The sequence below is a fragment of the Armigeres subalbatus genome, chromosome 2, assembly GCF_024139115.2.
Source record: "Armigeres subalbatus isolate Guangzhou_Male chromosome 2, GZ_Asu_2, whole genome shotgun sequence".
NCBI classification, from domain to species: Eukaryota; Metazoa; Arthropoda; class Insecta; order Diptera; family Culicidae; genus Armigeres; species Armigeres subalbatus.
In genome coordinates, this window is record NC_085140.1 from 154,688,246 (window position 1) to 154,710,911 (window position 22,666).

General features: G+C 39.5%; 1 protein-coding gene across 1 annotated transcript; it reads right to left on the minus strand.

Annotated features, from left to right (window-relative positions):
* Nucleotides 1-9,063: 9,063 nt before the first annotated feature.
* LOC134211046 (uncharacterized) lies at nucleotides 9,064-21,870 on the minus strand. The gene is made up of 3 exons (XM_062687605.1): nucleotides 21,716-21,870; nucleotides 9,368-9,992; nucleotides 9,064-9,307 (listed from the first exon to the last, which is right to left on the minus strand). Exons 1-3 carry the CDS (start codon nucleotides 21,722-21,724, stop codon nucleotides 9,213-9,215), a joined length of 729 nt encoding a protein of 242 aa, XP_062543589.1. The 5' UTR covers nucleotides 21,725-21,870; the 3' UTR covers nucleotides 9,064-9,212.
* Nucleotides 21,871-22,666: the final 796 nt, after the last annotated feature.

The window sequence follows — 22,666 nt, forward strand, 5'->3', positions numbered from 1 at the left end:
TCTCCCTTCGTGTGGGCAGTGCACGTTGATGATAGTTGAAGAAACGGCCTTTAATCCTCAGCTTACACATCCTTGCGTTGATTGGCTGCCACCCAATCACACGATGGCGCATCTTACCCAGCACTATGAAACCGGTTCCCAGCTCGTTGGTGGTGGCAGCTTATTGGGCCTGCGCAAACCTCCTGTCACGTCAGAGGGCCGTCTAGTCATTGCTGTTTAGCGTCCCACCTAACACCAGGACCTGGGCTTGTGCGCTTTAAGCGGCACACGGTCGCTTTGACGGGGTCTACTTGCGGATACTTGCAGCTTTTTATAGAGGTTTAACAGTGCTCACTGTCAAACCCTAGCACATCCTAGGTAAGCCCCACAACTCGCAGATGGCCTGGGGAGGGATCGCCAAGCCCTTGGACATAGTTCCTGCTGTCCACGTTCTTTTCGTTTTTCAAAGCTTCAATATGAATTCCATTACATCCATTACACTTCCCGGGAGGTCAACGAATATCGTAAAATAATTATGAGGTATCCGTCTTTGAGACCTACAGCTGCTGGTATATTCAACTGTAATAATCACATACATACAGTAACTTTGAGAAAATTTGATATGTTGGTGCCGATATATTGGAGCTTTGAGTGACGGAATCCCAAAGTCACCATTGAAACTATATTTTGCCTTTTGGTCAATATAAAGCTATATGAGCCAGGCTCTATGAGCCAGTATAAAGCATGTTTGCAATGTAACAGCGTTAAAGTCGCACGCACGGATTTTTTAAATGCTTACGGTTACCTGGGAAATGTGCTCCTGTGCTTGTAGATCGCATGTTCTCAACTCAAAGACGGTTTTGATGACCTAGGATATCCCAAAATCATCTAAACATGTCCCTTGATTTTCAGGAATGTATTCATCCATACAGTGACCGGCATAATAAAAAGCACACTAGCCGTTTTTCATACAAAATGGTCAACTTTGGAGATCTAGATCTCGATTGCGTGTGAACCAATTTTGCTGAAAATTTGACCAGAGTTCAGATATAACTTGAATTTTACCACACCTGAGGGTAAAACATTATTGCGGTAATACCAAAATGGATTTTTTGGCAAAAAAATCTAGTGGGAGTCTAAGTGGGAGCTTAACAAGCATGAAATTTGTATGGGAAAAGTCGACATTATATGGGAAAATTCATATCTTCCCCTATTTTAACTCTAGGTGGCGGTTTTTAGAGTAGCTTCTTGAAGCAAAAAAAACTTTATTTTCAGGGCGTATACGTTTCACAAAAATGATTTAGATTTTTTTTATATAAGTGTGGTCCACCCTACCCGAGATTGTAAAAGATGTTAAACGTTATTTCATGTGAAACACATTTTAAATGTTAGAAAATTGTTACTTCAAATAATATCATTAATTTTAATATATTCAATTTTTTTTTATTTATGTTCCTGAGATGCGAATCTCTTTGATGCTTCCTTAATGGGGCTCTTGGCACATGACTGCAAATATTAATGCTAAGCTGAGATTAGATTGAGTAAAACGCTTCTCAATTTCAAGTGAAGCATACGAAATCTAAAATTTATAAATAAGTTCGCTTTTAAGAGTTTTAATAATAGTATATAGCAGATTTCACAAACTGTTACTGAGCAGAAAAAAATGAACGTTGAACATGGATAGTACTTGATATAAGTGAAAAACTGATCCAAATATCAAAATTCACATAAATAAAGGAAAAAAGTACTTGGTATCATTCAGTCCTTTTGAATGTAAAAAAATTAAGAGATTATTACGGAAAAATACGAGTCTTTTTGTATTATATTTATGATTAACTAGATTTTGAATGAGGTAGTCAATTGATTCAAGTACTTCAATTCGATACTTACTTACTTACGATAGTACTTGGTATCGAATCAAAAGTATCGAGTATTTACTCGTATTTACTTGTATCGATTCTAGCTTGAAGCTTAAAGCCCTAAGCCCTAGCTTGAGCCCCAATCCCTAGCTTGAAGCAACGAAAAATGCCAAAATGGGGGTTGTAGATCGCTATTTTTGAACCCAATGGCAGTTTGGATAACCCAGGATGTTCCAAAATCGTCTTAACTTCGCTTCTGGTCATCTGTACTATGTTATGCACACGAAGAAAGTTAGAGTGGTGGTTGTAGATCGCAAGTTCTGACTTCAAGGATAGTTTGGATGACCCAGGATATCCCAAAACCATCTAATCATGTCTCTTGATTTTCACAAATATATTATGTAAAACATGTGAAATGCATCAATACCGATAGGTGGATGAGTCAGGCGTTTTCTTATGTATATTAGTCCAATCACCACTGAAATCGGAACATTATCCACGTCCCCTGCAGTGTTTGATACCAGTGGTAAGTGTAAAATCTTTAAACTATTTGCTTTCATGGTACAAACCACTACAAATTAAATGTGATTAGTTTAATTTTATTATAATGGTCATCTGTGAATCAAATTCACTAGAAAAAGGGACAATGTGTGCAATCGATTTTATGAAAGCAAAAATTAAATTCTCACGAAACCAAAAGCTAGAATTCAAGCGTTAACCGTGCTAGTGTATGTATTATACAAATTTTAACATAATATTGGTGCGATCATCAAAGTATATTCTTGCACAATGTAATGGTGTGGTAAAAACTGTAAAGTGTGTACAATTCCAATTTTTCGAGTCGATTTTTTCACTTTTTACCCCCTTTTTCCACTTCCTCCAGTGTACCCTAATTGTGTAATAAAGTTGAAATTCATTGAATTACAATTATACGTCTTTTTTTCTCGTACTAGCCGTACAGTGAGTTAAGCAAACGTAAAGGCTGTATGCCGGTAGAAGAGCGAAACGTTGTTTGAAAATTCGAGATTTTCATTTTCATTGGCACCCTAAGGTAAAGTCACCATACGCGTTCATATCAGCAATGTAAACAAATTTAATCTCGTGAACGCATTCCCAACCATCTAAATACAATGCATCGGCTAATCGAGATACATCGATCTTCAAAGTCTCGTATTAAGAAGCAACATCGTTAAGACTGCATACACATGACACTGAAAGCAGAAGTTCACTAAGCACGAAGCCAAAGTGCACTTGACATAGGGTAAGGCTATGCAGTATAGAGGACTTAAACTTCATGCCAGACCACGAAGTGGTTCAACAAATCTTGCCTCAGATTTTTTTGATCCTCGTGAGGTAAGTGAAAAAAAATCCGCTTATAAGCTCAACAGAAACCATTTTTTAAAAAGAAAATTCATCAAATTAAAAGAGAAGGGATTTTGTAAAATTTCTTCGTATGTTTTCCCAAGCTATTTTTTTTTTCTTCTTTATCGTGTAACTTCAAAACGCCGATCGCCCAACGAGAGTGATAAATACAACGAGTCAGTTTGGAGGAACCTTTAGTTTGCTGCCACAAAAGGCTGTTCCACCCTGTGCAGTTTTAAATTACTAATCACAATTATTAATCACAGATGCCAAAGCAACTCAAGGTCTGGCGGGGTGCTTCGCTACCACAACTCATTGGCGACAGAGTTGCTTCGATAGTGGCATCTTCTACCGCATACCGATCGCTTTACGACCCCGCTGGCCGGCCACTTGTTTATGATTCAATTTGTCCCAGTTGTTGGCAGTGTAAATTAACCTGCATAAACAGCAAGGTGGGATGTAAACTCGGCATAATTCTGCCATATGAGTCATTCCTACAGTGAGCATCTTCTGAATCGATAACCAGCTTTGATAGAACCGACAGAACTAGTTTCTTGACACTAACTTCAGGCGGCAAATGCGGTTTGCGTATTGAAGCAATAAACATCAACGAGGAATCATTTAAGTACACATGTGAACGTTAGTGGGTAGTCAGTGGCGATAAAAATAAGCACAGATTTTTCTGGACTCTTTCACAAATTATATATAACGCTTTAGGGGTGGGAGGGTATTTGTCTGAGCGCTGAATGGTGACGATTGACACGAATAGTGAAATCTTTAAACTTCGTAAAATTTCCCCAAAGACGCTCAATAATAATTAATCACTACATTACAGTTTCCTACTCTTTATTACAATAAAATTATTTTATAAACATACAAAAATAAACAGTTAACATAACAATCAACAAATAAAAATGATTGACGGAGCGTGGGCAGCAGGGACTATGTCCAAGGACTTTACGACCCCTTCCCACGGCCTCTGCTAGTTAGGGGTCCTGCCTAAAACGTGGGCTCTGTTAAACTTCCACAAAAAGTTGCAAGTGTCCGCAAGCAGGCCCTATCAAAGCGACCGTGTGCCGCTCAAAACGCACACTAGCCCAGGGAGTGCCAATTGGCACATCAGGATCAATACCAGTGTGATTTTGATCATGACATTCTGGCCATGTGTTGATGGACCTTGTCTTGGATATCGTAATATTGTGAAAGCGAGGGTTGGCAGCCTGAAACTCTGCTATCTTATTAGAACCCGGTGACACAGACTCCAAACGGCGAGTGGGCTAATGACTAGGCTGTCTTTCGTCCCCTAAAACCGTGGTGGGCCTTGTAGCACGCTGTCCAATCCTGCCACCAAGCTTTGCCTGCTGGGTGGCAGTAGGCTCAGATGCCCTTTCCTGATTTGCGCTAATCTGGCTCTGAACACGTAAGTGTCAACTCTTGCATGGCCTTCCTGCATACCGTAAGTAGGGATGAATCGATACAAGTAAATACTCGATACTTTTGATTCGATACCTAGTACTTTTGGAATCGATACTTTGATACCGATACCAAGTATCGAATTCAAGTAGTTGAATTAATTGAGTACTCAATTCAAAATCTATTATCTTATAAACTTAAATAGAAACACTATTTTTTCGTAAGAATCTTTTAATTTTTAGTATTTATATCGAATAAATTTTTTGTCGCTCGACCGATCCTTTAGAATTTCTTCAAAGCCGATAATAAATTACGCAAATATCTTGGATAATATTGGATTCGCAATAATATTTGCAGCTGTTTTCTAATGATTCAGAGACTTACATCTATAGGAACATGAATTAAATAATACGGCATCTTATAAATATAATGATTCAAAGTAACAATTGGTTTACTTTTAAAATGTGTTCGGTTGTTACACACTATCGAGATATGTTAATTATAAAATCGATGGAGAAAATAGTAATGGAAAATGTTTAAACCTTCAACTATTCAGTGTTTCATTCAAAATAAATTATGAAAAACCAATTGTGAGTGACAAAATAAATATACTTCGAATTGATGAGTACTCATATGATACAAGTAGGTATCGATACTTTTAATTCGATACTTTAGTGGTATCGATACTTTTATTCGATACTACTTGGAAGTAAAAGTATCGATACCTTAGTGGTATCATTTCATCCCTAACCGTAAGTCATGCAAATGTAGCCATGGTATCATTAAAGGCGACTACTCCAGTAGGATTCGACGGTAGCCACAAGGGTACCCAACAATAATGAGTGATTCAAAAGCAATGGCCCTATCAGCATACTCGGCGAGTCAGCAAGGAACTGTAAAAGAACCTCTGGATGCTCCGCCAGGCTGTTCGAGTCGCAAGACAGGAACAGGATGCATTTATCAAACGGGTGGTGAGTAGAGAGAACGCCGACAAAGGCGAAAGGCATTAACCAGACGCAAGTCGCCGGGCCGCAAGAGGGTACCAGCCGGCCTGTGCCATCGGAACAACGGACCAAAATCCCTGGCAGATGGTCAGTAGGGCAAAGCGGAAGTCGAGCGGATCTCGACCCGCAAAGAAAGCAAAGGACAAAGGCGAGGCCTTGTTGGTGAAAAATGATAAATATAAGTACGCTGAAGTCTTCAAATTGATGCGGGCGACCAAATAGCTTTCGGCGCTGGGTCAGGACGTGTAAAGCGTCAGACGCACCAAGACCGGTGAAATGATCTTGGTTCTGAAATGTGGAGCGCAAGATAGCGGGACGGACTATAGGAAGCTGGCCCAAGAGGTCTTGGGTGACGGCGTCGAGGTGAGGTCGTTGAGGGTGGAAGTGACCCTTCAATGCAAGCAACTGGACGAACGCGGACGACGTCGTCTCTGCCGTCAAAGAGCAGTGCGGTACAAAGATCGAGGAGACCTCTGTACACCTAAGATGCGGTCTCTTTGGCACGCAGGTAATCTACCTTAGGATACCGGTCGCGGAAGCCAAACAGCTAATGGAGCGAGGGAAGTTGAAGATCGGCTGGTTAGTATGCCCAGTAAGCAAACTCTAGCCGCCTTCAGTGGACAGGTGCTATCGGTGCTTAGAGTAGGGACACAAGTCCTATGACTGTAAGGGCCCAGACCGTGGCAACCTGACTCGTTGTTGTGACGAGGAAGGACACAAGGTGCATGAATGCGATAAAGCACCAAAGTGCCTTATTAGCGCCAGAAAAAAGCTAGCCAGACTTTCGTGTCTCATCGGAGAGACAAATAAGAAGAAGCCGTGCAAGTAACACAGCTGAATCTTAACCACAGTGCATCTGCCCAGCAGCTGCTGTGGCAGCTGGGCTCGGAGTCGGTGACCGATGTCGCCCTCCTGTCTGACCCGTACAACGACCCTGTTGGTAACGGCAATTGGGTGGTGGACTGGTGTAGGATGGTGGCTATTTGCACGACGCGACGCTACCTGGTCCAAGAGGAGGTGTTGCGATAAGTGTATGGTGTGTTCTACTGTAGCTGATATGCCCCACCAACGTGGCCAGTAGAATAGTTCAACCAGATGGTCGACAGCCAGTGGGTCGGAAGCCGGTCGTCATAGCGGGAGATTTCATCACTTGGGCAGTGGAGTGGGGCAGCCGCTGCACCTATCATGGGGGTTAGCTTTACTACAGGCGCTATCGAGGCTCGACGCAGTGCTAGTCAATGATGCTTCCACTAGCACATTCCGTACCCTAGCAGCACACATGTTCAACATGGGTTACTGCAACTCTTATGTGATCAGATTCAGTCATAATCAAGTTACTGCAACTATTTTTGTCTGACTTGTGCTGCTTGCGTAGGAATGGAGTCGTGTCGTATATTGACGTAAAGTTTGTCAGTCCTGTGGTGGCATTGCGCATCTCGATTCGAACGAAATTCTATCGAGTCGAACATGTTTGGCAATACGGCTTTCGATTCGATCTCGACTCATCGTTCGAGTATGCTCGAGGAGGTATAAGAATAACGTGATGTTTTTAGTTAAATAAAAAACACGCAAGAGATGACCCAAGTGCATTTAACTAAACCACATGGAAACAAATAAACAATTATTTAGCTCAAAATTGGATCTGTTGCATAAACTCGAATAAACATAAAACTTATAATTTTTGTCGTAACACTATCTCAATTTACAAAACATATCGTATCGGCATAATGTTTTAATCGGTTGCAATTGCTCAATAAATAATATTCCTTTTTATAGTCATTGAGCACAATTTACTTGTTTATAAATTAACTGCCAATTCATGACCTGAAGGATACCTTTCCAACAGACAACATCCTACACGCAGATGAAATTACTCATATTCTCTCTGTTTAATCACAATCGCCATGCGCTGAAGGTTGTCTCTCCAGCCGGCGCATACTGAACACGGAGACAGCTATCTCTTATTCTCTCTGTTTACCTTTCGTTTGACAGAACATACTCTATTGAGCTAGTACAGCCCCATTCGAAATCTTGTACTGCGACTAAATGAAGTCGAACGAAGTACATAATGCCGCAACTTTTTCGAAACGAATGCAAAAACGTACGAATCGAGTGATTCGATTCAAGATGCACAATGCTACCCCTGGTCTGGCAATAGACATGGACTGGAGTGTGGATGAGAGCTATACCCATAGCGACCATTTAGCAATTCGCTTTAAGATCAATTATGGTGTGCAGCATCCGACGGCGGTGTTCCCTGTCAGACCCGTGGGTGGAAGACGAATCATTTCGACAGCGAAGTTTTCACCGCGGCCCTGGGACTGGAGGCCAACACTGACAGTCTAAGCAGGGATGCACTGGTAGCAGTCCTCACGCGCGCAAGGCACCACCATGCCGAGGAAACCCGAGCAGCACACATGTTGCACATAGATTACAGTAAGTCATATGTGACCAGATTCAGTCACAATTAGGTTGCTGTAACCAATTTCACTTGACTTGTGCTGCTTGGGAAGCCCTACCGACAAATGGCAGACGCCGGTGTATTGGTGGAGTGCCGAGATTGTAAATCTTCGATCAGCCTGCCTTAAGGCTAGACGAAGGACGCAACGTGCCCGCACCGAGGAGACAAGAGCGGACCACCTTGAAGTGTTGTTTGAAGAGCGTGTTTCGAAAACTTGTGTGAGTCCCCCACAACATACGCGATCAGCACGACAGCGGATTGGATGAGCACTAGAGGCCTGGAGCTCTCTCAACATAAGACGGAAGTGGGTTTCGTCAACAACCGCACTCGATTCAACATGCAGTGATTCACGTGGGTGAAGTCGCAATCGCATCAAAGCGGAGTTTGAAGCTCCTTGGGGTCGTTATAGACGACAAGCTGACCTTCGGCAGCCATGTCGACTATGCGTGCAAGAGGGCTTTGACTGCTGTTGCGGCATTTTCAAGGATGATGTCCAACAGTTCCAAGGTGTGTTCCAGTAAACGTAGGCTACTGGCAGGCATTGCCGTATCTATTCTTAAGTTTGTCCTGAGCTAGAGCTCTGGGGGTAACCAGTTACCTCAGAGTTTGCCTACCGCACGATATAACGCGATTTAGCCTGCCTAATAGCGAGCATGATGCCAATCGGGCTGGTAGTCCGGGAAGACATGGAGTACCAGGGTTGCTTCGGTTGCCAGATGGCAGCACGAGTGGGATAACTTCTCGAAAGGTAGGTGGACCCACCGGCTGATACCTAACATATCGAACTGGGTGGGGAGACCCCATGGGGAAGTTCACTTCCATCTGACACTATTCCTGTCAGGCCATGGCTGCTTCCGGCAGTACCTCCACAGGTTTGGGCACGAAGAGTTTTATAACATCAATGGTTCTTGTACTTAGAAGAGAGACTCGGATAATATTTACCCAAATAATATGAAATATCTTTCTACCAAAAAGATTAGCTATATCGTTTTCAAGTACATATATTTACAAATATACAAACGTCCTCGTAAACGTTATTCTTTACATGAGTTTATACAAATGCAGTTTCATGAGTGCTCGCCTTCTTGTTTCTTCACACACAAGACATTGTGACACATCGGAGGTAGTTGCGTTTTACCATTTCCATCCGCCGGATCCACCGGAACTCCATCCTCCAGATTGTCCTCCAATGCTTCCTCCCGAAGACCATCCACTTCCACCACCATATCCTGAATGAAATTATTTTTTTATAACACCTCAATTAAAATAATCAATTCAATCATATTTACCGCCACTTGACCATCCCTTTCCACTGCCATATCCACCTGAGCTCCATCCCTTTCCGGCTCCGGACCATCCTTGGCTACCACCGGAGCTCCAACCAGACGAGCTTGGCCATCCACCACCTCCTCCCTTGCTCCAACCACTACCGCTTCCGGACCATCCACCTCCACTCGATGGCCAAGCAGACGCTCCCGAAGACCATCCGGAGGATCCCGACGACGGCCATCCCTTGCTTACGGACTGGAGATTGCTGTACGATTTGGCATAACCACCACCACCTCCGCTGGACCAGCCTCCTCCCAAACCACCACCTTGGCTCCATCCGGATCCGCCCTTGTTCCATCCGGAACCTCCCTTGTTCCAGCCTGATCCGCCACCTTGGCTCCAGCCCGAACCTCCACCACCCTGGCTCCATCCGCCGGACGATGGCCAACCCTTGCTGGACGAAACAATCACCAAGCCACCACCACCGCCGTGGCCGCCACCGTAGCCGCCTCCGCCATAGCCGCCACCGCCATAACCACCACCGCCACCACCGGAGCTCCAACCGCCACTCCAGCCACTTTCGGCACCGACGAGGTCATCGGAGCAGACGGCTGCCACCACCAGGCAACTGGCAATGATCGTGAACTGGAAGTAAAGGCAAATGAATTAGTCAAAAAGCTGCGATTAACTAGAATTATTGTGCATCATCATATCTGCAATACTGGAGGTCTCAAGTTCACTATTAACTAGGCATTACGTTTTGATCTAAACAAATCTGTTGCTGCTGAGAATATATGACATTAAGTTGTAGAACAAAAGGCATTATAGTGATGACCCGATTCTATGCGGGTCTGTTTCAGATTCTACCTCCGATTGTATTTACCCACGATTTTATCACGGTTTGAATCTGATTACATCACCTATTTAACTTTTAACTTTATAACCTTACTATTATACAGTAAACAGCTTAATGATTTTCATAACATTATTATCATTGTCTGTTGCTAATTATGAATCAATGCAAGGTTGCTGTCAAAGCTTCTTCAACAAAACTAGTACAGACCATACATTTTGCTAAAACCAAACCATAAACTGCTTTGTAATTTTCAAATGAGTAAAAAGATATAAAACAAACATTTCCCTTATTTCACCCAAAAAAATCTCGAGGAGGGCACTGGCCTCGTAAACCATTGTTATTTAATGAGACAATATTTGGTGCAACGTCGTCTTTAAGAACAAAGCAACTTGCTTTTGGACAATGCAACGTGTAACAAATTTAACCTTTAATAGGCCAGTCATATTTCTTGAAACCTTGCCACGTGATATACCAAATCTTGCCAGACAGGAAAGAATAATATCACAAACAACTGTAGTCAAAATTGCAATCAATTTTTATTTCTATTGAACATGTTCCAATTCGTCCAAAACATTCATGAGTTGAGGACTTGAATTCTACCATAAAACTAAGCGGAGCACATCCTGCGATTCATGTGACATTTATCGACGTGCTCATAGTGATATTCAAGAATTCGCGAAATATTATGAGCTTCAGCTCGTAAGGCATATGCAGCAACGGCCTCGACTGACCGTTAGATGCCTATCAAGATGTGTAAGACTTATTATTATGAATTTCAATGCATGCACGTCCATCCAAACCGTTCTTGAGCTCAGGTCATCAGATCTACAATCAAGAATTCGCAAAACATTCTGAACTTTAGGTCGTAAGGCCTACGCAGTAACGGTCTTCAAACTGTTCATGACATATGGGGTGATTCAAATATGACGTCCACTACTTTTTGATACATTTAGACTCCTTTCCCCCCTCTGTCACGCCGAGTGTACGCACTGTCACAAAATCTTGACCCCCTCCCCCCATTAAACCTCCCCGATACACCGTAGACCATCCAAAACGCTCTTGAAATCAGGTCGTCAGATCTACAATCATGTACAAGCTTAATGTGTGTTTCAAACTTAGCTCAGGTCATTCTGCTCAGTCAAAAAATATAAAATGGCATATGTGGAGATTTCTGGCATTCCTCATATTGTGACATTATGAAGTTTGCGAAACGTTTTAACATAGTAACGACCTCCAAAATGTTCATAGCATCTATCAAAAGTTGCTCAGCAGTTTGTGCTGTGCTCATAATTTTAGTTTAGGTCTCACTAGTCGTATTGCGCATCAGGTCACGCGGAGGTTTGAAAATATTCTCAACTAAGAGAATGTTTTTGATCCTTCATATGGAACTAATTTGGATGATGGAATAATTACGGCTTTTGTTAATTTATTAGATTTAGATTAAGATTTATAAGCCTCAATAGTTAAATGTTCAACATGGAGAAAACTGACATGGACTGTGAAGGGAATATGTGCAGCAGTGTTTATAACAAAAAAGAGAACTATTACAATGTACGAGATCTGACTAAATTATCCGTAGTATAACTTATCCAACGTCCTGGCTATAGAGATAGAGGATGACAAATAGAGAACATTCATATCTGGTAATTCCAGATTTTTTTTCAGAAGGTATTTTCAATTTTTCTGTGGAGCATTTCTAATTTCAAATAGTGTAGTGCTAAGTCTGACGCCTTTTTAAGCCGCTGCTTCAAGCACACAATCCGTACATCACTCGACTTATTGTCATGCAATCCGAGATACTAATAATCAAAATGTACACAAAAAATGTCAAAAATGTCAAAAATTTACACATTTTTATTGGCAAAAAATTTACAAATAAATTTTATGTGTGCATTGGTGAGCACTCGCTATAGGAAAATCCACATAAAGGTTATTAGTCAAACAAGGGTTATGTACCGTTCGACATATATGCCATGCGAATTCACATAGCCATTATAAGGGAAATGTTGTAGTCAAAATTTATGTTTGCCACACATAAATATTAAGTATGAATTTTTGTCAGTGTAGCTATTGTACGTGGATTTCCCTATTGGACCCGACCGTTCGAAATAGTCGCTCCTTGAACGGTCGTTGAAATCACCGTTTTCACCTTCACACCCGTCTTCATAGTAAAATCTGTCAAAACTGACAAGTCTACCACGTGGTTTTTGCTGTTTCTCTCGGACTTCTTTTTCTTTTTCCGATGTTTTGACATCTGTTTTGATAGACAAGGAGCAAAAAACAAGGTAATCTACCAAACATTTATTGAGTTTGGCAAACCTTGCAGGAAAAGGGAACGTTTGAAATAGGCAAGTGAATCGACCTTCGAATCCATTGGTCAAGTAAATCCACAATATTGTACTGTCGTAAAATCTCAGACACCATCCACTCTTCTTAAACCTAGGACAGTATCTTGAACGACCCCTTACTTGCACTTTATTTCTGTATTGTTTAGGACGTTTATTATTTAAAAAAAAAATTATAAGATATCGTTTTGATTCAAAGGAAAATCACTTTGGTGTAGACAACTTCTAAGGTTCTGTCTCATCTAGAATTAAATTTAAAATCAAATTAAAAGTAGCAGTTCAATAATTTACAAATACCCTGCTCTCTTAGCAAGATTACTTTTTGGCATACATCGGATGTCTTCTTAGTGGTCTTGCTGAATAGCACCAGCCGGGTGATTTCTTTAAATTTCGAATTGTCACTTTTAAGAATGATCCGACAGATTAGACAAACTCTAAATTCCACTTGTGCACTTAATTTCGATTGTCGAATATCTCTATAAATTAGCCGAATTTCGCACAAACGACTGGACAGCAAAATACCTTAACGTGAATCAGGATAGAATCCAGTTTTATAAATCATCACACACTCAGGGGAATAAATCTCCTAAAGCAAGTCAACGGTAGAAGTTTTCATCCTTGCTTCGTTGCAACATGCATCACAAAATGAATTTCAGAGTTGGCAATTAAACAGTCAACAGTCTTTGTTCAAAGAGACTTATTTTCAAAAACTCAGTATCTCTGAAACACTCACTACCAGGGATTGACTCCAAGAGAGAATGAAAAAGTCTCTCACTTATCATTTCTGTATACACATACGATGCGTAGTATACCACGAGAGACTTTTTCCGTAAGCTGTCATGATAGAGAACTGATTCGGGGGGCTATACCTCATGATAAATTTCTTTTAGAAATCTCCAAACACGGGGAGCACTGATTCTGATGATGCATTTTAACTTGTTCTACACAGCTGTGCGGTGACCAACACAAAATGAGCGAGAACAAAGCGAAAATTTTCACTTATCTGTGGGAACTACCTACCCGATTTTGTTTTTTTCGCACTTATACACAAGTTTGATAAATTTGCTGTCATGGCTTGTTATGAATCGGAACAGTTTTTGCTTTTCTTTTATCGTTGTTCGTTATCTATTGAGCGCGATTTCTGAAAACCCAGGACACTACATGGGGACAGGGTTGTTTGGCCGAAACCCATTCGGCCGAATGCCATTTGGCCGAACAAACAAACATCAGGCCGAATAGGACATTTGGGCGAATAGGACATTAGGCTGAATAGGACCTTTGGCAGAATAGATTACCAATTCGGCCAAATGTCCTATTCGGTCAAATGACCCTTTCGGCCAAATGACCATTTTGGCCAAATGACCATTTCGCCCAAATGACCCTTTCGGCCTAATGGTCTGTTCGGCCAAACGATTTCTTAATTGTCTGTTCGGCCAAACGATTTCCTAATGATCTAAATGGTATATTCGGCCTAGTGGCCTTCGGCCAAATGGCATTCGGCCATACGGCCCTTCTCCCCCCTTCCATGATAGCATAGGCTCTTCTCTTTCACGTAAGTGCCATTATAAAATGTTCTATCGCGTTTTTTAGTGGTGAATGAAGAATACCGAATAAAATTAAAACTTGTTTTAGTTCGCCCGATAGTACATTTTAGTTTACCCACGGCATAAAAGAGGAGCTCATATACTTTTGCGTGGCGGATGTTTCAGAGATACTGATTTAAGAAAATAATACCCCATAGACACACCGTGTCGAACAAACGTGAGGTGTGGCATCCATTTTTGAATTCAGCGAAGATCAGCTGAAGGATTTCGGTTTTCAGCAACCAGCAACCAGACAACAAAGAACGAAAGTTCTGTAACTTGGCTGCACTATTTTTATCACAATATTGTCATAATTCTAAATTGACTTTTTACCTTGTACCATGTTTTGCACTTCGTGATAATCGGCAAATGTTTTTGTGGCCATAACTTTTTTTTCTAAATTTGCCTAATAGGGCAAACACAGCTAACAGATATTAGAATTATAATATCCAGGAATTGGCTTCTGTTATTTAATTACAATTAAGGTTCCCCTGAGCCGAAACTTTTTTAATTTGTGAGGGTTCGAAACAAATTTTCAAACCGCTACCCAACACCCCCCACCCGCCTGGCTTCATCACTGATTTGCAGGCAATTAGATCGATCGAATACAGCATACAGAATGGACCACTGGGGATTCTATAGAACGAACATTTGTCAGATTTTAGTTTATAAGTTTTATAACATGTTGAGCTTCGATCCCCCTCAGAAATGAAAAGTGGTATGGTCAACTTTCCCAAAGAATTTATATCTTTTTAAGTCCTTTGTTATCAATTTTTTGAGGCATACAAAAATATGGCTTCTTTGCGAGTTTTGATCTTAAACAAGTTAAAAATCAATTGAGGGAATGAAAACTTTTGACGGAAAAGTTAAATGTCAACACATGGTGCTTCTATGGGCGAATGCAGGTCTGACGTAATTATGGGAACACTTGATGATATCATGGAATCTTAATTATCCCTGTTTCTGTTATCCATAATGGCCCGTTTACATATGAGCTAATTCTAGCGGACAATGCACTATCCGACAATACTAGCACGAAATTAGCATAATGTAAACGCTTATTAGCGAGGACAATTCCTGTTTACATGATGCTAATATCGTGCTAGTATTGTCGGACAGTGCATTGTCCGCTAGAACTAGCTCATATGTAAACGGGCCATAAACATCGGCTCAATTATCGCAATTCCACCCGATTTCCTTGTTCAAAAAGTCAAGGAACGGTATGTCGAAACAGTGATTATTTTGAAAATATACAATTTCTACTTGCAATAAATCAATTGCTCACCATCAGTATGATTTTCAAACTAAAACCCTCCTTAATTTCTGCATCCCACTACAAAGTTCCGTGTGACGTCATCCATCTCATCTTCCTGATTGATCGTATTTGGCACAGTAGGCCGTAAGCATATGCGGTATTTCGAAAAATTTCGTTTCAGGTGGTTCGAAACGAAATTCCGCTGAATTTCACGGAATTTAAGCATGGCGAAATCTGATTTTTCGATTTCGTTTCGTTTCGTAAAATTACAAAAATTTCGCTAGAAAAAACTAGCTTCTAACGAAATTTAACGGAATTCCGCGGAATTTCGAAACAAATTTAAAGTATGGTTTAATACTTTATATTATCAAAAATCTTGGCTGCGCCGCTGAGCTAAATCGTTAGGTTGTTTTCAAAACTTTGGGTTATACAATTTTTTCTATTAACGCTTACTACATAACCCCATTCATAGTCGACAAATCCGTAAGTAATTTTCTTCTATAAAACGTCTTCAGTGTTTCCATGAGTTAAATTTTGTGATATTTTTTTACTATTTGCACAATATGAATGCGGAATCGATTGTGTTGCTGCTGGTCATGGGACGGCAGCTAGTCCGGGAGAACGCGAAATGAAAAAAATCTACCTGGCGGCACGCATCCAACTTTGCGCAGTTCCTAACTTTCCGCATTTTGCGATTATTTTTGTAATAGAATGCGTTTAAATTGAATTTCGAAATATAATTATAACTTGTCAGCACAATATACATGTTATCATACCAGTGCATGCATTTTTTCGCTGTTGAATGACGCATTTTTCATTTTAATAGTCGAAACTTGTACTGAAAACAGTGAAAATGACCAAAATGGCGTGTTCTTAGCACAAATGACGAGTGACGGTTTACCCGAAAAACTGTATTTTTTGTAAATTTTTACATTCGCTGGCAACTGATTACACATGGACCCAATAATTATAATATTGTTGAAGCCATCTCATGAGAATTTGGTTAGTTATTTACATTTTTCTTCAAAATATATGAAGCGCAATGTTAGGAACAATTTTTCAATACAGTGTACCTAATTAGCATTACTCGTATTTCTTCGATATTTTCAACATTTATGATATAAAGCCTGTCCACGTTAAATCTCGGACACCCATCTTCCAATGCGATTTTTTTTAAATAATTGCAAATCACTGAGACGATCAATTTACATGGCAGCTGAATCTCTTCGCTTTATGTGACATTTTCAGCATGTTTTAGTTGTCGTCTAAATTGATAAAATGGCAATAAATCATTTGGACATTATCCAAGTGTCCGAAATATAACGTGGACAGGCTTTACCTCATCGGAATAAAGTTTACGCAAAAAAGAACTTTTGTTAGCTGTGGCCAATGTACATAAATGAGGCTGTACATACACCAACAGACGTGAAAACATACTAAGTATGTCGAATCATAAGAAAAATTGTATGATAGAGGCTTGCCAAGTTATGTGCGCAAAGTTATGCATATAATAAGGGGTCTGCTTTTAAGTTCAATTTACTATTTATTTCAAATTTTTGTACCAAATTTAGTTCTCAAACAATAATATAATGATAATACTACAGCATGGAAACTATTTCAGGCAGATAGCTACTTTCTGTAAGTTGTACGAGTTGATTCAATTTTGCATTTCCTTAACTGCGCAAAGTATGGTGCGTGCACGGTAGCAGAAATTTGTCTAACCAGTGTGCAATTTAGCAACTATGATGTGTACAGTTAATTAAGCTAATAAGCTCTTCTTTGACTATTTGCACAATATGTGAGGAACATTGCAGATTTGTGGGTATTTCTAGATCTTCGCATTAAATTTGCGAAAAAAATTCAAAGCGGGTTGAAAGATCATTAAAATTGCTGAGAATTCTTTACTTATGATTACTTTCAGCACATACTGACCATAACAGCTGTTGTCATATGCCAAGGACACACACAATAGCTCAGTTTGTCGAGCATATACAGATACGTCCATATACAGATGTGCTCGACTTGCGGTTTGCGGCAGCATGGGTCTGTGAAATTCAATCTGAGAAATTCAATCTTTGACTCAGGGTGTCTACTATATGAAAAAAACCTGGAAAACCTGGAATTATCAGGGAATTTTTGACATAATCAGGGAAATTTAAATACCCGGTGATCATGAGTGAAATTCTTTCAAAAGATGAAAAAAAATCATTAAAAATGTTTGAATAAATATACCAATCAAATCTATTGAAAATGATGGATCGTTGTTCCGCAAAAAAACGTTTTGCCATCTTCAAAAGAATTCCTGGAGAATTTCCGAAGCTATTCTTGGTGAAATCTAGGAATTTATTCAGGACATCAATAAGGGATTACTTTGTAAATTTTTTTGAGTATTCCCTCAGAAATTCTTTATGAATGAATATATTAAAAAATACTAAATTAGTTAGGATTTTTCAAAGCAATTCCTAGAGGAACTTCCGAAGGAATTTCGGGATCAGTTTTTCAAGGAATTTTTCAAAGATATCACTAAAAGAGTGTCTATAAGAATGATTAGCTATTTTCTCAATTATTTCTGGAGGAATTTCCAAGATGAAGACCGAAAAGAATTCCCGGAGGAATTTCAAAACGAATTTCCGGAAGATTTTCCGTATGGTTTCTTTAAGAAATTCCCGAAAGGGAACCTGGAGGGATTTAAAAAAAACCGACTTAATTCACCGAGTGGTGATACTGCCTTTCTCGTATTTCGCCAAGACACCAACCTTATATGGCGCTTATATAGTTCGATTCCATTTTCTTAATAACTTTTAAACGCAATAATCGATCGTTATCAAATTCAATAGTGATCAACAAGGCTTTGTCCCCTGTCGAATGCAACTTGTTGCGAGAAAATCGGCTAAGAATTACTATATGAAAAGTGGCTAATGTCTTTCGGTTTTCGTGTGCACACACACACGCACAGACATTTGTTCAGTTCGACGAGCTGAGCCGATTGGTATATAGCATCATGGGTCTCAGAGTTGGGTCTCGATTATGGAGTGAAATGATAGCCTTTCGGTACAACTTTGTTGTACGAGAAAGGCAAAAAGTGTAAAGTGATTTGTGAAGGGTTTTTGCTCCTCCAGGTGTTTTCTAAAGTTTTCCTCAAGATTTTTCTGAATGAGTTCCTCGAAAATCCCAAGGAATTTCAAAAGAATATCCGAAGTATTTTCCGAAGGTTTTTACAGTAAAGCAATAGTAGAACACTAGTGGCCGTTTGGCACTTATAGTATTCGTACCTTAGCTGCTAGGTCCAAGCAAACTAGATGCTTGCAACTAACTAAATGTTTGTCACGCGAAGAGGTATAAGGACGTTAGGCATGAGTACGTTAGGCATAAAGGATGTTAAGTATAAAATGCCCCAAAAATAGCCCACGACATTAAGAAGGTATTATGGAACATTTCCTTGAGAAGTTTTCTTAAGTTTCTTAAAAGAAGAAAAAAGCTGAAATAAAATTCAAAGAAATTTCCAAAAGAATTCTTAATCAAATTTCCAAAGAAATTCAAAAAAAAAAATAGATGAGTATCTGAAGAAATCTGCAAAGTATTTTTTAAGGGTATTGTGAAAATCCCACGGAACATTTTTGAACAAACACCTAAAGGAATTTAAAAAATCGTAAAGTAATCGCCAAATGCTAAGGGAATCTCTGGAACAATTCCTTGAGATGTTTTCTAAAGTTTTAGCAAAGAAATTCTCAAATTAAATCCTGGATGAAGTTCTTAAGCAATTCTTAAAATCCGGAGAATTTTCCGATGGAACCTATGGAGAAATTTTCAAAGGAATACCTGGAAGAATTTTCTATGTGATTCCTGAAGGAATTTTGATTGAATGGCTGAAGCAATTTCAGGGTGAACTTGCGAAGAAATTCCTGGAGGAATTTCTTAAGTAATTTACAACATTGTTTATGTAAGGCTACCAAAAAATTATTCAAAAAATATTTTTCGCGATATTTACTTTTTTGAATTGATTATTTTGCTGCTAAAATCTATATATGGCACATTTGTTTTTACCTGGAAATTAATGTAAAACACCTGGAAAAAACCTGGAAAATTCAGTGAATTTCGTTTTTACAGATGAGTAGACACCCTGTTTGTGCATTTTAGAAAGGTGCACAGGATTCTTCTAGTGAGCAAATGTATGCTATATATGTACTGCCGCTAACCGCAAGTCGAGCACATCTGTATATGGACGCCCTCGTGGACGCCATATACAGATGTGCTCGACTTGCGGTTAGCGGCAGTGTAGACGAAGAATAAGAAGGAATAAATTTTGGCAGATACGCCCTTTTCAAATGTTGATCTAGTAATATCAATTCTATAACTGCGTATACGCCTGGCAGATGTGGATACATAATTAAGTATCCAACTAAATAAAAAATAAATCTGAGCAATCTTTTTCAAATTTTGACTAAGTCAATACTGTAAAACCACGCAGACAAGACAAGATGAAGTAAGCTTCAGCATAATTACATAATTCTTAGGTGAACTAAGGTTTTAAACGAAATTTGAATTCGTATATTAAAAATCCCACAATTTCTTTATTTTTATATACTTACTGATATAAAATGGATATAAAATTGATTAGATTCGGAAGCACACGCTCCACGATGAATTCCTTTGAAAGCGGCACAAATGCTGGGATATTGCCTTATCGCCAATGGTATATGCGGCGAGAATGTGACGATTTATCATAGATTTTTTTTTGTCTTTATTAGCGATACTTTCAGCCCTGGCTGGCTCGTCCCGACCTATCATAGATTGCCTCTTCAGTTATTATAACTCTTTCGATCGCGAAACAGTTCTTCGAAAAAGTGGAATCAGAATTGCGTACATCATGTAAAACCAATTCAATAAAAAATCCGCGGAAAAAAAATCAAAATTTCGTTTCGTTTCGAAAAATTTCGAATTAAATGAACCTTGATTTCGTATCGTTTCGAAGTCTCGAAAGAAATCTATATTTCGTTTCGTTTCGATCCGAATCAACGTAGACATTTTAAATTTCGTTTCGTTTCGTTTCGTTAGGAAAAAGTGTGTTATCGCATACCCTTAGTAGGCCGTTGTATGCACACTGATTTATTGCAAGTGGGTGAAAGAAAATTGTAGGTAGGAGAAAAGACGGCTTTGGCAGGTTTTGTTCTATTATTGGCAGGGGGTTTTTGTCGACCAAATTTTATGAAATTTGGCCACAATATTCTTTGATATGAAAAGAATGTTTAGGCCAAATTTGAGCATAATCAGTCATAAAAAACCCCCCTGACAATAATAGAACAAAACCTGCCAAAGCCGTCATTCCCCCTATATTTTTTAAAATGAAATTTTTATTTTTTTTGTGTTTTCAATAAATGTTTTAGATCTGATGATGGCTGAAAGGCAGTAGGCCGGAACGTTATGCAAAATCTGAAGTGTGCGTTTCGTTTTCTCCGAAAAATACCAACAAATTCTCAGATTGTTTGATTTGTGCTCCCGAACAGTTTGGGCATTTTTTTTTCATTTATTGGTTCATATACCAATTATCTTGCATCAATTATAACAATAAGCTTGTACTTATAAGAATGATCAGTAAAAATTCATCTCAAAATAACATCGATCAAGTCGTATGAAGTGATCAACACATATGTATTTTAATACCCTTAGCTTGTTCGTCCAAGAAATACAAGAAAAAACTCATTTTTATTGTGTGAAAAATAATTCAACAAAAAATGACCAAAATGAGGAACACTGGTGCTGGACAAAACAAATACAATTTGCGGGGCAAAACTTTAATTTTATAAACAATTATAATCACACTTACAGACACCATCTGTTGAGTCTATCAAAAATTCAATTATGGAATAATGTCATAGACTTTGGTATACCCTTAATGTACTTTCCAAAACGAAACTTGTTTCAAAATAGCTTTTTAATCTTTTGAAAAAGTTTAATAATTCACTTGTTCATTTTCATTTTCATTAAAAAAAAAAGTTTATTAATTCACTTGTTGAACTGAATAGTTTTTTTTTGTAATTTTACACAAGGCTCAAAATTTTCATCTACAGTTCCAAATTTTTTGAAAATTTACAATATTTTTCCGGTGGTTGCCGCACAAACACTGTTTCTGTTCACTCAATTGATATGGAAATGCTTTTATTTATGCATGTTTTCATTTACACATTTTAATGAGTTATTTACATTCAAGAAACCGAATATTTCTGTGTTTTGAGGTAAAACTCATTATTTTATGCTTTAAAAAGCGCAATTACTCCACTGGTTCTAATATTCATCACATTACTTGTATATTGGATTCAAATTTCACACACCTTCAGCATCGTTCTAGCTAGAATCCTTCTGATCCTGGCGCACTGATCACAACAACAACTTGCTTCAATCCGAAAGACTTACTTTGCCCGGTTAATCGAGCCAAACTGTACCGGCAACTAAGAACGTCGATGCTTTTATATTAAACCGAATGGAAAACGCAACCCCTTTTGCCGCCAACGACGTCGTCACTGTTGGATTTGTTATTTTTTTTTCTTCCACAACCCCACTGGATCTAAAACCCTCGCAGCGAGGCTGCACAGCCACCGGAGTTCGCCAGCACCACCCCAATCTCTTCCAGTTCAAAAGGTGTAGACCCCAAACAAAACCGAGAGTGAAACAAGGAGCACGACGCGACGCGCATCGTTGAGATGCGTTGCTGCTCAATCTCCAGCGCCAGTCAGCCAGCCAGCGCCAGCGGCCCGCGATCAATCTCAGCTTCCTATGAGCTACGAGTGGCTCAAGGGGGTTTCAAATTGAAACAAAGCCTCTCCCGCTCGCGCCTAATGGCACTTGCTGCTGTCGTCACCGTTTGTCAAAAGCGTGAGCTTGCCATAAATGAGCTCCACTCAGCAGTGTTTTCCCTTTCCTCGTCATGAAGAACTTTGTACGATTTACAGGGTAGCGTATTATCATCGGGCGGGCGGTAGTAGTCGCAACAGCAAATTTGAATAGCAACAAAAAAGCCTCAGCATCAACACGGATCTACGATGATGAGTTTGAGTATATGGGCAGTTGGGCCGGCAATTGCTCGAGAAGGTGTATAGTTGTTAGTTGGATTCTTAGACGGTAGGGATACCCCATGTAATTATTCAGCTCAAGCAAATATGGAATGAGTCTCCATAAATTGAAGGAAGCACTTACCGATATAAAGAAATGTACTGTTCAGCAATTCACTAAGTATATTACAACATGCTTGAAAAATACCAAAAATCATGATGATTGTATTATTG

What these genes read in the sequence shown, in the direction of transcription:
- LOC134211046 (XM_062687605.1), bottom strand. An exon ending in AAAGGGATGGTCAAGTGGCG is followed by an intron (nt 9,308 to 9,367) that starts GTAAATATGATT and finishes AATTTCATTCAG; the next exon opens with GATATGGTGGTGGAAGTGGA.